Source organism: Nerophis lumbriciformis, linkage group LG10 (genome assembly GCF_033978685.3).
Source record: "Nerophis lumbriciformis linkage group LG10, RoL_Nlum_v2.1, whole genome shotgun sequence".
NCBI classification, from domain to species: Eukaryota; Metazoa; Chordata; class Actinopteri; order Syngnathiformes; family Syngnathidae; genus Nerophis; species Nerophis lumbriciformis.
The window spans coordinates 19,921,444-19,934,598 of NC_084557.2; the positions used below are offsets into that span (position 1 = coordinate 19,921,444).

The 13,155-nt window shown below is 41.7% G+C and overlaps 1 protein-coding gene across 4 annotated transcripts in view; it reads right to left on the minus strand.

Annotated features, from left to right (window-relative positions):
• Positions 1 to 286: 286 nt before the first annotated feature.
• The window catches only part of mtss1la (MTSS I-BAR domain containing 2a), a 77,534-nt gene continuing 64,665 nt past the window's right edge, over positions 287 to 13,155 (minus strand). For 2 of the 4 annotated variants that reach the window (XM_061970105.2, XM_061970104.2), the window contains 6 exons: positions 8,729 to 8,861; positions 6,773 to 6,847; positions 6,432 to 6,587; positions 5,959 to 6,132; positions 3,062 to 3,227; positions 287 to 1,589 (listed from right to left, as the gene is read on the minus strand). In XM_061970105.2, the coding sequence (XP_061826089.1) occupies positions 826 to 1,589; positions 3,062 to 3,227; positions 5,959 to 6,132; positions 6,432 to 6,587; positions 6,773 to 6,847; positions 8,729 to 8,861 (1,468 nt within the window). In that variant the 3' untranslated portion in view covers positions 287 to 825. The remainder of the gene's footprint in view (positions 1,590 to 3,061; positions 3,228 to 5,958; positions 6,133 to 6,431; positions 6,588 to 6,772; positions 6,848 to 8,728; positions 8,862 to 13,155) is intronic. The other 2 variants (XM_061970106.2, XM_061970108.2) reach the window with 2 other exon arrangements.

The window sequence follows — 13,155 nt, forward strand, 5'->3', positions numbered from 1 at the left end:
TGCGGAGTATTTTTGGTTTGTTGCGTCCGGAAAACGTAATCTGTTGTGGTGGTGCAAAATAGCCAAATCCTGAGCAATGTTATTATGTGAATACTTAGTGTAAAACTACATTACAGAGATGACATCAGACCTGTACTTCTGTCTCTGTCACAACAATTTCAAAATACCAAACTGCTGCAAAATCCATAGTTGGAAAATGAGGGGAAAAATACATTGTTTTCTTTTTAATCCAACCAAATGTTACAATAGTGAAACCTTTGCTTTTCTGTCAAATACGACTACAGCATTAACTCCAAAAAGCGTGTTTAATTGCAGAATATATTGACAGTACAGTACAGCGATAAAAACACTGCCATATTGCTCCTATTATACAAGAATCACTGCTGCTTCTCAGCTTATGAAACAAAACAGTCATAATAGACCTTGTACAGTAAAGATGGGACACACTACACATGAAGGGGCTCACAGAGCACTTTAACCATCGCTTTCCAATGACGGATGGCTTGTTGATAGAAAATAATATTATATTAATCATAAGAGCAAGAGGGAAATAGACACGAGGAGCTTTCTGTGACTGGGTGAGGATTTGTGATCAGTGGAGCTGCAGGAACAAAATGGGAAAACAAAGATCACATGGGGAGCAGAGATCGACAGCCTCACAGACAAAAACAACAATTCATACCAAAAAAAGGGTTATTTAACACGTACTTGACATGAAATGATGGAGAAAAGTCACTCCTTGTGCTTCTTCCATAATTCATGTATTCATGAGTGCTGTCATATTCCGCAGCTTTGTATTTAAGGACACAGCTGCTTCCTCCTCAGCTACCGCAGGATCCTGGGAGCCGACCTGTCGTCGGTCACCGTCTTGCGGAGCTTCACGCCCCGCCGTATGGTGACCAGCATGTCCAGCCCTTCTTGGGGCCCTGAAGATGGCTCCTGGGTAGAATTACCCGATGATGATGACGGTGATGAGCTGGGGAAGGGGAACTGACCCTCGCCAAGGGCATGGGCGCTGGCTGCCAGCTCGCCTATCTTCTCCACCAGGCTGTGGCGGTTGGCAGCCAGCAGAGGGTCTTCCTCGGCACTGCCGGGGGCCTGTTGGGTGTAAGCAGTCCTATCTCCTCCCCCGCAGGCCCAAGCCGTATCAGGGAGGTTTCTTTGCTGAGGAGACACCATCATGTATTCATCCGGGTAGAGGAACTCTTCACTCCCTGCACGATGCTGCGATGGGCTGGCGTACCCCGGGGAGTCTGGCACCGTTGGGGTTTTGACTGGCACGATGGGGGGCCGAATGGGAATGGGCCCCGATGTGGAAGGCGTGCGTCTAACCCCAGTTTTGGAGGACGGCGTCCGCCGAATTGTGGCCGTTCCGGAAGAAATCGCACCCATGTTGCTTCCGTTTGGAACTCCCTGCAGGGACTTACCTGCCGGGAGTCCTGCTGTACTGGCAGGCCTCTTAGTTTGGATCATGCGGCGGTAGCTTTGGGCAATGTTGCTGTGGCGCGGGATGGTGGAAGACTTGTCAAACTCTGTCTGTGCCTCGGTGTCTGCATCCCCGTTCAGAGAGTAACACTCATAATCAGAGCCTGGAGAAGACAGGAACTTGTGAGTGTGTGATAGTTTTGCACTTAGATGACATTATGGTAACACTTTAGTATGGGGAACATATTCACCATTAATTAGTTGCTTATTAACATGCAAATTAGTAACATATTGGCTCTTAATTAGTTATTATTAAGTACTTATTAATGCCTTATTCTGTATGGCCTTCAGTGTTGGGTTAGTTACTGGAAACCAGTAACTAGTTACAGTTACTTTATTTCAAAAGTAACTCAGTTACTAACTCAGTTACTTACACCAAAAAGTAATGCGTTACTGTGAAAAGTAACTTTTTTTTTTAAGGCTCCCATTAATGCCCTTTTAGCCTTCATTTCAGGACTGTTATTGCACTGGAGAATAATACAATCTGTTGATCAACTTGACATGCATTTGCATCACTGAACTCAGAAAGCAATGTGGTCTACATACAACACACAAAGACAAAGATATGTTTCAAAGGGCCAATTTATTTCAGGCCAGAACAAATTGACAAAACTATTTGAAATAGCTGCAACATAATGGCACTTTAACTTTAACTTTAGGTAGATAGGATCTTTGATCCAAGACACAACTTACATTTAACTAAAATGCTATTTTCTTTGTGCTCGACAAAAGAAAAGTATTGAGAATGTCTCCGTGTTAAGAAACTCGACTTCTGGCTTCACCATGATGTCTTGTTAGTTGTTATGAGAGTAGCGTATGTATGTGTGTGTGTGTGTGTATGTGTGTGGCCCGTTAAGATATGACAGCATGTGAGGTGAGTGACGTCAGTGAGTGAGAGAGGTGAGGGAACGGCGACAGTGAGTGCGTGCAGGTGCTCTAGCTTGGTGGATGGCTGCGTCCAATAAAGTCACAAAGTTGCAACAAACCGCCGGCCTCGTCATTCACCCTCAGCTGTAAAGACCCACTTCCGGGTAAAGTGAAGGTTGTTAGCCCCGAAGTACATAGGCCCTGGAGGAACGTCTCCCCTGCGCTCTTCGACTACGGTCTGGGAGCCCCCCCACGCGCCCCCACCCACACAAAGCACGCCTTTTCTTTTCCACCGCAGCGCTCCAATAAAACACACTCAGATCTTCTGTTTCTAGCCGATACTACATAACAAATAACGTAAAATAACGCAGTAACGCATCATGTAGTAACGGTAACTGAGTTACTGAATATAAAAAATAACGCGTTAGATTACTAGTTACCGCCGAAACTAACGGCATTACAGTAACGCGTTACTTTGTAACGTGTTAGTCCCAACACTGATGGCCTTATTATACAACCAGTAAGCCATTAACTAAGAGTCTTCCCTCAATAACCTCAGAATTATTGCTTATTAGTAACCCTAACCCAAACCCTAACCCTTATATGTTCCCCTAGTGTCCAAATAACTCTAAATTAAGTCTTTGTTACTTAGAATATGTTCCCCATACTAAAGTGTTACCGACATTTTTAAATCATCAGGTTGTTTTACCCTGGGAGGGGATGGTGTCCTCAGAGCAGGAGGGAGTGTTGGTCTGTGTGCTGTACCCACTGGAATACTGTAGCGAATCCCTGCTGCTTTTCTGCTGCTCCATACTTAGGCCTCTGGTCAAAACCATGGCGAGAGTACTGGCTGCTGGCGACAGAGGCTCTCCGTGCTGTTGTAGCACAAACACCACATGAAAGAAAGGTTTAGCAAAAAAAAAGGTTACCGTATTTTCCGGACTATAAGCCGCAACCACTAAATTTTAAATGGGAAAACATTTTTTTTTCTTATATTTGCCGCACCGGATATTAACGCAGATATAAACGTTGTGAAATAAGATATTTACATCGAAAGATTTTGTAAATGTTTATTTACATACCTTGTTTGGTGCCTGTAAGACGGCAGTAAAACGGCTGATCAAACAAAATAGAAGATTCATTGCTGTCTTTAGTCATACTTTATAAGGTGAATACAATGTTCTACTTTTCTAATAATGTTCAAGATGTTTACCAGGATTCTTCTTCCTTGTACTTTGTAAACACTTGGAGTGTGAACAGTTTCTTAAATGGGATCGTTTTGGTACATTGTTTGATTTCTTTGCTTAATCCATTCCATAATTTAGCCGTTAGCGAAGAAAAATCCATAGATTAGCCGCACCTTTGTACAAGCCGCAGGTTTTAAAGTTTAGGGAAAAAAGTACCAAAAAATACGGTACATGGAAAAATACTTTTTAAATTTTTCGAGCCTGACCTACTACTGCTCAAACATCCATCCATCCATCCATTTTATACCGCTTATTCCCTTCGGGGTTGCGGGGGGCGCTGGAGCCTATCTCAGCTACAATCGGGCGGAAGGCGGGGTACACCCTGGACAAGTCGCCACCTCATCGCAGGGCCAACACAGATAGACAGACAACATTCACACTCACATTCACACACTAGGGCCAATTTTAGTGTTGCCAATCAACCTACTGCTCAAACAATAAGTGCTAAATAGCGTGTGCAAAGTGAAAAATGGCAAGTACTATTAGTTGGTGTGATGCAGATGATTTCTAAAGCCTGTATGCAAAATTGATAACAAGTGCAAAAGTGGTGCATACATATTTAAATGATATTTTTGCGTGCACTATACTGGCACATGAAGACACTCAACCTGTACTGTTTCGTTATGTTATGGAACATGCAGCACACAAATATAATATGAAGCACCTTTTCTGGGCAACATAAAGGTGTAATCGAGACAACAGAACCTATTTTTAGCACACCAAAGTGCGTTCTTGGAGGATGGTGCGTTTGGAATGATCCAGTGCAAAAAAAAAAATGCATATTGCAAGAGTTTTTTTCCAGATAGGAGATATACTAACATATATCCGATATGAACTCTACATATATAGACCTCCTTATTCAATGTGTTTTCTTTATTTTCATGACTATTTACATTGTAGATTGTCCCTGAAGGCATCACAACTATGAATGAACACATGTGGAGTTATGTACTTAACAAAAAAAGGTGAAATAACAGAAAACATGTTTTATATTCTAGTTTCTTCAAAATAGCCACCCTTTGCTATGATTACTTTTTCGCACACTCTTGGCATTCTCTGGATGAGCTTCAAGAGGTAGTCACCTGAAAGGGTTTTCACTTCACAGGTGTGCATGAAGCTCGTCGAGAGAATGCCAAGAGTGTGCAAAGCAGTCTACAAAGCAAAGGGTGGCTATTTTGAAGAAACGAGAATGTGTTCATTCATAGTTTTGACGCCTTCAGTGACAATCTACAATGTAAATAGTCATGAAAATAAAGAAAACACATTGAATGAGAAGGTCTATATATGTAGAGTTCATATCAGATATGTTAGTATATCTGGAAAGAAACTCTTGCAATATGCATTTTTTTTTGCCGTGGATCATTCCAAACACATCTACCTCCCACAGCGCGCATTCGATCTGCTAAAAATAGGTTCTGTTGTCTCGATTACACCTCTATGTTGCCCAGAAAAGGTGCTTCATATTATATTTGTGTTATTTCACCTTTTTTTGTTAAGGACATAACTCCACATGTGTTCATTTATAGTTTTGATGCCTTCAGTGACAATCTATTATGTAAATAGTCATGAAAATAAAGAAAACACATTGAATGAGGAGGTCTATATATGTAGAGTTCATATCAGATATATATGTTAGTATATCTCCTATCTGAAAAGAAACTCTTGCAATATGCATTTTTTTTGCTGTGGATCATTCCAAACGCATCTACCTCCCACAGCGCGCTTTCGGTAAGCTAAAAATAGGTTCTGTTGTCTCGATTACACCTCTATGTTGCCCAAAAAAGTTGCTTCATATTATATTTGTGTTATTTCACCTTTTTTTGTTAAGTACATAACTCCACATGTGTTCATTCATAGTTTTGATGCCTTCAGTGACAATCTAGTATGTAAATAGTCATGAAAATAAACAAAACACATTGAATGAGGAGAAGGTGTGTCCAAACTTTTGGCCTGTACTGTATATACACACATATATATACACTTACATATATATATATATATATATACACACACATATACAGTGTGTATATATATATATACATATTTATACACAGTGTGTATGTATATGTATATATATATATATATATATATATATATATATATATATATATATATATATATATATATATATATATATATATATATATATATATATATATATATATATATATATATATATATATATATATACACACACATATAAATATATATATATGTATACATATCTATATATATATATATATATATATATAAAAAAAAAAATATATATATATATATATATATATATATATATATATATATATATATATATATATATATATATATGTGAACATACATAATATTCCACTGGATTCCTTACCTTTGCTACAATGCTAGCTGGGCCAATTCTTGCTCTGTTTGTGTCCTCTGCCTGCATCCCATACACCTTCGGACTGGGCGGAGCTTCCAGCTCCCTCATCTTATCCATGGACTCTCTCCTGCGCTGCAAAGTGCTGGCCAACGACGGCTCACACTGGTTTGATTTGGCCCACTCCTGTGGCAACACACACAACAATAAGACACCCCCAAGGATGCACCATCCCACCATCCTGCTGGTTTGGCTCATGCACTGGTTAGATGCTGAGGTAGACACGTGCAGGCCACAATGGAGACTGGGTCAGTGTTGTTAAATGACAGAGCCACCTCAGTTTACCACATCTTTATGAGGAAAACAAGATTGGAAAACCGAGCTTGATGAGCAACAGAAAAGGTGACAGAAAGAGCAATCAGGACATGTGCAACACCAGAAGCAATAAAGTTGTAACAAAAGTCAAACTGCAAACCAAAACAAACCTTCCAGCTAGGGACCTTTGATGTGGGTGGGGGGGTGTTGGATCCGGGGGAGTGGTTAAATGTAGGGGACGCAGGAAGTATGACAGACAGAGGCCTGATGGTGCCAGTGTGAGAGAAAGCAGGGCGGAAGGTGCCGAAGGATGAGCATGAGCCAAACTGCAGAACAACACACAAGTCTGAGTCAGAGCGCTCAACATCCACAAATAGCCTGATTGCACTGAAGCTGTCGACAAGAGCCCGTGGGCCTCTTTGAGCTCTGGCTAACAATGTGGACTGTTTGTTTGCGTGTGACCCGGTTATCTCATTGATTGGTTGATAGGCGACTTGCATGCTCTACTAACCGCTGTGGGGGAGTTGCACTCGCTGACAGACTGGCAGGTTTCTGATGCCTCAGAGGAGGCTGAGCTCGTTGATTTCTGGGGAAAGGGAAGATGGAACAGAAATAGTAGGGGAGAGGCGGACATTGAGACACAAAGGTGGAGGATATGAGAAGCAAAGAGGCGGTTGGTGAGGACTGCTGATGAGTTTCAGGGGGATGGATGTTGTTGCCTCCATGTCTCCCAGTCGTAAGATCATTTATTCAGAAAAGAACCTTGCATTAGTTGCTATGCCGGCCTGCTGCAATTTGTATGTGAATAACTTTAGTGGTCCGTTGGGATACAAACAACAACATCATAACGCGCAACCGATTGGCTGTTTTGCAGTTAAGAGCTCGGAGAAGGTTTTTGTTTGAAATGCAAACATGATTCCTTCATCCGAGATTGACAAGGCGCCCAATTAAACAGGAGTTTGGAAAGAAAAACATAGGCTTAAAGGGGAACATTATCACCAGACCTATGTAAGCGTCAATATATACCTTGATGTTGCAGAAAAAAGACCATATATTTTTTTAACCGATTTCCGAACTCTAAATGGGTGAATTTTGGCGAATTAAACGCCTTTCTATTATTCGCTCTTGGAGCGATGACGTCACAACGTGACGTCCCATCGGGAAGCAATCCGCCATTTTCTCACTTTCGTCGGTGTGTTGTCGGAGGGTGTAACAACACGAACAGGGACGGATTCAAGTTGCACCAGTGGCCCAAAGATGCGAAAGTGGCAAAAAATTGGACGAAATTTGTTCAAAATACGAGGCTGTGGGGAAAGCCGACGAAATGGTCAGTCGTTTGTTCCGCACACTTTACCGACGAAAGCTATGCTACGACAGAGATGGCAAGAATGTGTGGATATCCTGCGACACTCAAAGCAGATGCTGACATCAACTCCAAAACTGGACAGATCAGCTTTCAGAAAAAGAGAGCGGATGAGGGTATGTCTACAGAATATATTAATTGATGAAAACTTTATTCATTATTCACGGTTTTACGTAAAATATTATACATAAACTGTGTTTACCAATAATTTAGCTTAAAAACATTTATTTTTTTCAATCATTCGAGTACATTCGGGTAGTCTTGTGTAATGCAGTATTTTGTGTCTATTTAGGTATGGTTAACCTGAGTGCTGAAATCGTGGAAGAATATATGTTCTTAGCGCGCCTGAAATGGGCTGTCTGCATTCTCAAAGTGCATGTTGTTGCCAAATGTATTTCATATGCTGTAAACCTAGTTCATAGTTGTTAGTTTCCTTTGATGCCAAACAAACACATACCAATCGTTGGTTAGAAGGCGATCGCCAAATTCGTCCTCGCTTTCTCCCGTGTCGCTGGCTGTCGTGTCGTTTTCGTCGGTTTCGCTTGCATACGGTTCAAACCGATATGGCTCAATAGCTTCAGTTTCTTCTTCAATTTCGTTTTCGCTACCTGCCTCCACACTACAACCATCCGTTTCAATACATGCGTAATCTGTTGAATCGCTTAAGCCGCTGAAATCCGAGTCTGAATCCGGGCTAATGTCGCTATACCTTGCTGTTCTTTCCGCCATGTTTGTTTGTATTGGCATCACTGTGTGACGTCACAGGAAAATGGACGGGTGTATATAACGATGGTTAAAATCAGACACTTTGAAGCTTTTTTTAGGGATATTGCGTGATGGGTAAAATTTTGAAAAAAACTTCGAAAAATAAAATAAGCCACTGGGAACTGATTTTTAATGGTTTTAACCCTTCTGAAATTGTGATAATGTTCCCCTTTAATGTACTCTTGTTAGACAAGACCAAATGTTCTTAGTTATTTTCTGTCATGTCCCCTTTAATAGACCAAATATGGACCTGATAATACTTTTTTCCAGGGGGTCTCGCCCCACTATGTAAGAAGTACTGGACCGGACTCAAGCGCTTAAGGTGGGTGTGATGACTACCTGGCTGGTGAAGTCAGAGGGCATGGGGGAGGGTGGCTTAGAGTGGGTGTTGGCATCCTGGGAGACAAATCCTGAGTCGTGAGAGGAGACGCTGCTTAGCCGATGCGCTCCCGCAGAAGGCATCTGGAGAAGACTGAGAAGAGAAGGGAACATGGGCACGGATTAGAAGGCAGTCTTCTCTGTCTCTTGCAGTCGCATCATGATTAAGTGCTTTGGTATGTGCAGCATGCATTTCTTTTAGCCATCTTATGGGAGAAAAAAAAGCATTGGGGCACTGAGTCATATATAAGCTTGTAAGCTTCTGTGTCAGGATCATTTAAAATTTACCTGCATTAAAATTGGGACTTGTCTGGACCCGTGACCAATTTAAAGTCAATGGAACTTATAATATAATCATATGAAACAGGCACGTGCACAGATGCCCTTTTGCCCTGCATTAGAAAATTGCCCATTCTGGGAAATCTGATGGGGCATTTTTTTAAATCATGTGAGAATTCTTCCCCCCCTACCCCCGCCATTAGCCATTTTAGCTATACTTAATTAATTATTGTAATGATGTGAACCGAGCCTTTATCAAAGGTTCATCAGCCTTCAATGGAAGCCGTTACAATCCGAAAGCTGTAGGCCCGCCGTAGTCGACACTAAAACAAACCATTAAGACACAAACAGAACCGTCCTACTCTGTCATTTCTATCACGCAACACGCGTGGGAACTGAATGTTCTCCACATCCTCCGCTTACGTATGCCCTTTCCCAGCCTCCAAGCCAATCAACACGTAGAACACATGTAAACAAAAACACACATTGGCAGAGAAAGCTGCACGAAACAATGATGCCTTCAAGGCCATGGGAAACCACAACATCTGCTAAACATTGCAAAAACTACACGTGGAACATAACATAACATAGGACCCAGTCCGTTACAATATAAATAAAATAGAAAAATATGATCCAAAATGTCTTAAATATACTGTTAAATAAAACATCTGCCTTGCTTTTAATGAATACTTAAGCCTACGAAGCTACTGTATTTTAATGTTGGTCATTAAGGGACGGTGTGGCGCAGATGGTAGAGTGTCAATGCCAGCAAGTTGAGGGTTCCAGGTTTAAATCTTTTGCCACCCTAGTCACAGCCGTTGTGTCCTTGGGCAAGACACTTCACCCTTGCTCCTGAGGGGTCATGGTTAGTTCCTTGCATGGCACCTTCCGCCATTAGTGTGTGAATATGTGAATGTGACCTGGGTATCATTCCAGGTATAGTAAAGCGCTATATAAATACAGAGCATTTACCTTGTATGGTGGTACTTGGAGAGCCAAGGGATTTCTGAGGTGGTACTTGGTAAAATAACGTTTAAGGAACACTGGGCAGATTATAATCTGTTTGTTGTAAGGTTCGACGTTCGCTGCAAGACATTTTTCATAAACGGACCTTCCTCAATTTAAACTAAAGATTAACCTAGATGAAGAACATTATGTAAGATCAAGGTCATTGACGTTGGACCTAACAGAAGAACTTCAGGCTGAAAATAATTTTGTATTGGCTTTTAGGTTCTTCAACACCAAAGTCATGCAAACATCCCTTTACATATGTACTGTAGCAATGTTCAGTTCAGTTTCAGTTTATTTCGAACATGCATACGATACAATGTAATGCATCATAGAGTTCCAGTTGTTTCATTACAGCACGTCCGAACATTGTGCACTGAGGCACAGTCAAGCTGGAAAGAGAAGCACCTTGCTTAAACCGTTCCCATTCCCATTGTAGAGAGCATCATTAGATACGGGATCACCTCATGGTTTGGCAACCTAACCGTTAAGCTAAAAAGCAAACTGGCCGGCAATGAAAATCGTAGGGAGGAAAGAATATGAGCCTATACAGAGCATCTATGAGCAGGCAGTTAGGAAAAAAAGCTAAGAAAATGATTTCCAACTCACAACACCCACTCTTCCCTGAATATGGAACCCTGCCATCAGGGAGAAGACTCCGGGTCCCACTATGCCAGGGGTCGGCAACCCGCGGCTCCGGAGCCGCATGCGGCTCTTTGATCACTCTGATGCGGCTCAGCAGCTTACTTGCTGAACCCCCCAATTTTCCCGTGAGACTTCCGGATTTCAGTGCCTCTTGCGGAAAACTCCCGGGATTAATATTCACCGATTTTCGCCCTTACAGCTATAATAAGGGCGTGCCATGATGGTAGAACATTTGGCGCTCTCTACAATCTGTATTAACAGCGTGCCAGCCTAACACTTGTTATACAATATACATCTTCTGCTTGCACACGTATGTGACAGCAAGGCATACTTTGTCAACAGCCACACAGTTTACACTGACGGTGACCATATAAAACAACTTTAACACTCTTACTAATAATGCGCCACACTTTGAACCAAAACCAAACAAGAATGACAAACACATTTCGGGAGAACATCTGCACCTTAACACAACATAAACACAACAGAACAAACACCCAGAATCCCATGCAGCCCTGACTCTTCCGGGCTACATTATACACGCCTGCTACCACCAAACCCCGCCCCCACCCCAACCCTGCTCCCTCACACATCAACCCCCCCCCTCTGTGCGTCGGTTGAGGTGGGCGGGGTTTGGTAGCGGGGGTGTATGGATCCCGGAAGAGTTAGGGCTGCATGGGATTCTGGGTATTTGTCCTGTTGTATTTATGTTGTGTTACTGTGCAGATGTTCTCCCGAAATGTGTTTGTCATTCTTGTTTGGTGTGGGTTCACAGTGTGGCGCATTATTAGTAAGAGTGTTATAGTTTTTTTTTTATACCGCCACCGTCAGTGTAACCTGTGTGGTTGTTGACCAAGTATGCTATGCTATCACCTCTGTGAGCAAGCGGAAACACCATACAACGTGTGACTGATCAAGCACGCTGGTTGTAGTGGGTGCTATATGCTGTACCCTCACGGCACGCATGACGCTGACAAGCGCCGTTCATTTAAAACCCGCGTGCCGCACCAGCTTTCAAATTCCATATAAAGGCGTGGGCAGCGTGTCTGAGACCCCTGGTTTATACATAGCACAAAGCAAAAAGAAAACTTTGATTGCAGTGTTATTTCATTTAAAATTTCAAAAAATGTTTGCGGCTCCCATTGTTTTCTATAATTTGCGAAATTGGTCAAAATGGATCTTTGACTGGTAAAGGTTGCCGACCCCTGCACTATGCAAATCTAACCGCCTGTAATTATCATTTGTCCCAGCCTCCATTAAGCTGACCAACAATGTGCAATAGAATGTTAATACATAGGTTAGCACTTTTTTAGCACATAGCACTTTAGCACATTGCACTTTAGCACATAGCACTTTAGAACTAAGCACTTTAGCACACAGCACTTTATCCATGAGCTCTAGTGCAATGCACACTGGTACTTTATCTTTATCTCCAAACTGTAGATGTTATGCCTACATCAAAGTGCCACCTATGTCTATCAAGCTCCATGTTCTGATGTTTAAATGTTAGTTGTCTGGTTGTGGTTGTGTCTGTGCTTGTGTTTTTGTTCTGTTTGTTTTTGTGTATGTTAAGAAAGCAATGATGCACTGTGCCCAAGACAAATTTCCCCGCGGGGACAATAAAGTTCAACCTTGAACCTTGAACCTTGAACCACACAGTGTCAATGGTTTGGAATTTTAGAAGCCATAGATTAGAACATGGATTGATGGATGCTATCTTAACTAGATATCCTTTTTTATTCACTGAAACACTTCTTTTGTCACCTCTGACAGTAGAAACTCTAATATATAATTGTTTTTATTGAATTCTGCCACAGCAAATATGGGGTTATAGTCATAAAACTTTTAGAGGCACAGTAGCTGAACTAAAACAAATACTGCTGTCAAGGTGACGCCAACTTTGTGCACTTATGATTACTTTCTTTCTTACCACAGAAATATAGTAGTAGGCAAGTAGATGGATGATACGGAACTGTAGTCTTTTCAAAGCATATCTTGCCAGTGAGTACTATAAATAGGCAGCAGTGTTGATTAGCAGAAAATGTCATAGTGACACTGGAGCAGGGGGATGTTTTTGGGTCGCGATAATGGGTTAGGTTACAAAGTTTTAGTAAATAGAGGGTGTTAATCATTCCAACATGTTCATTTGAAAACCAGAAAAGCACTCAGATAGTGCATACCTAAAACAGGCCTTATATCTCAATAGTAAAAAGTTGTTTATAAAAATCATGAATTCAGACGGTGATCCAGCTCAACCTCCAAAATGTAATCACTTGTTCCTTAACCTATGTCTGACACTTCCTGAAAGATTCACCAACATCTGCACATAACATTTTGAGCTATGTTGCTAACTAACTAACTAACTAACTAACAAACCACAGCAAATGCATAACCCCCTTGGAGGACGTGCATATTTGTTTTGTTCGTCTGTCGCTTCCAAACAGGCTGCGAGAGGG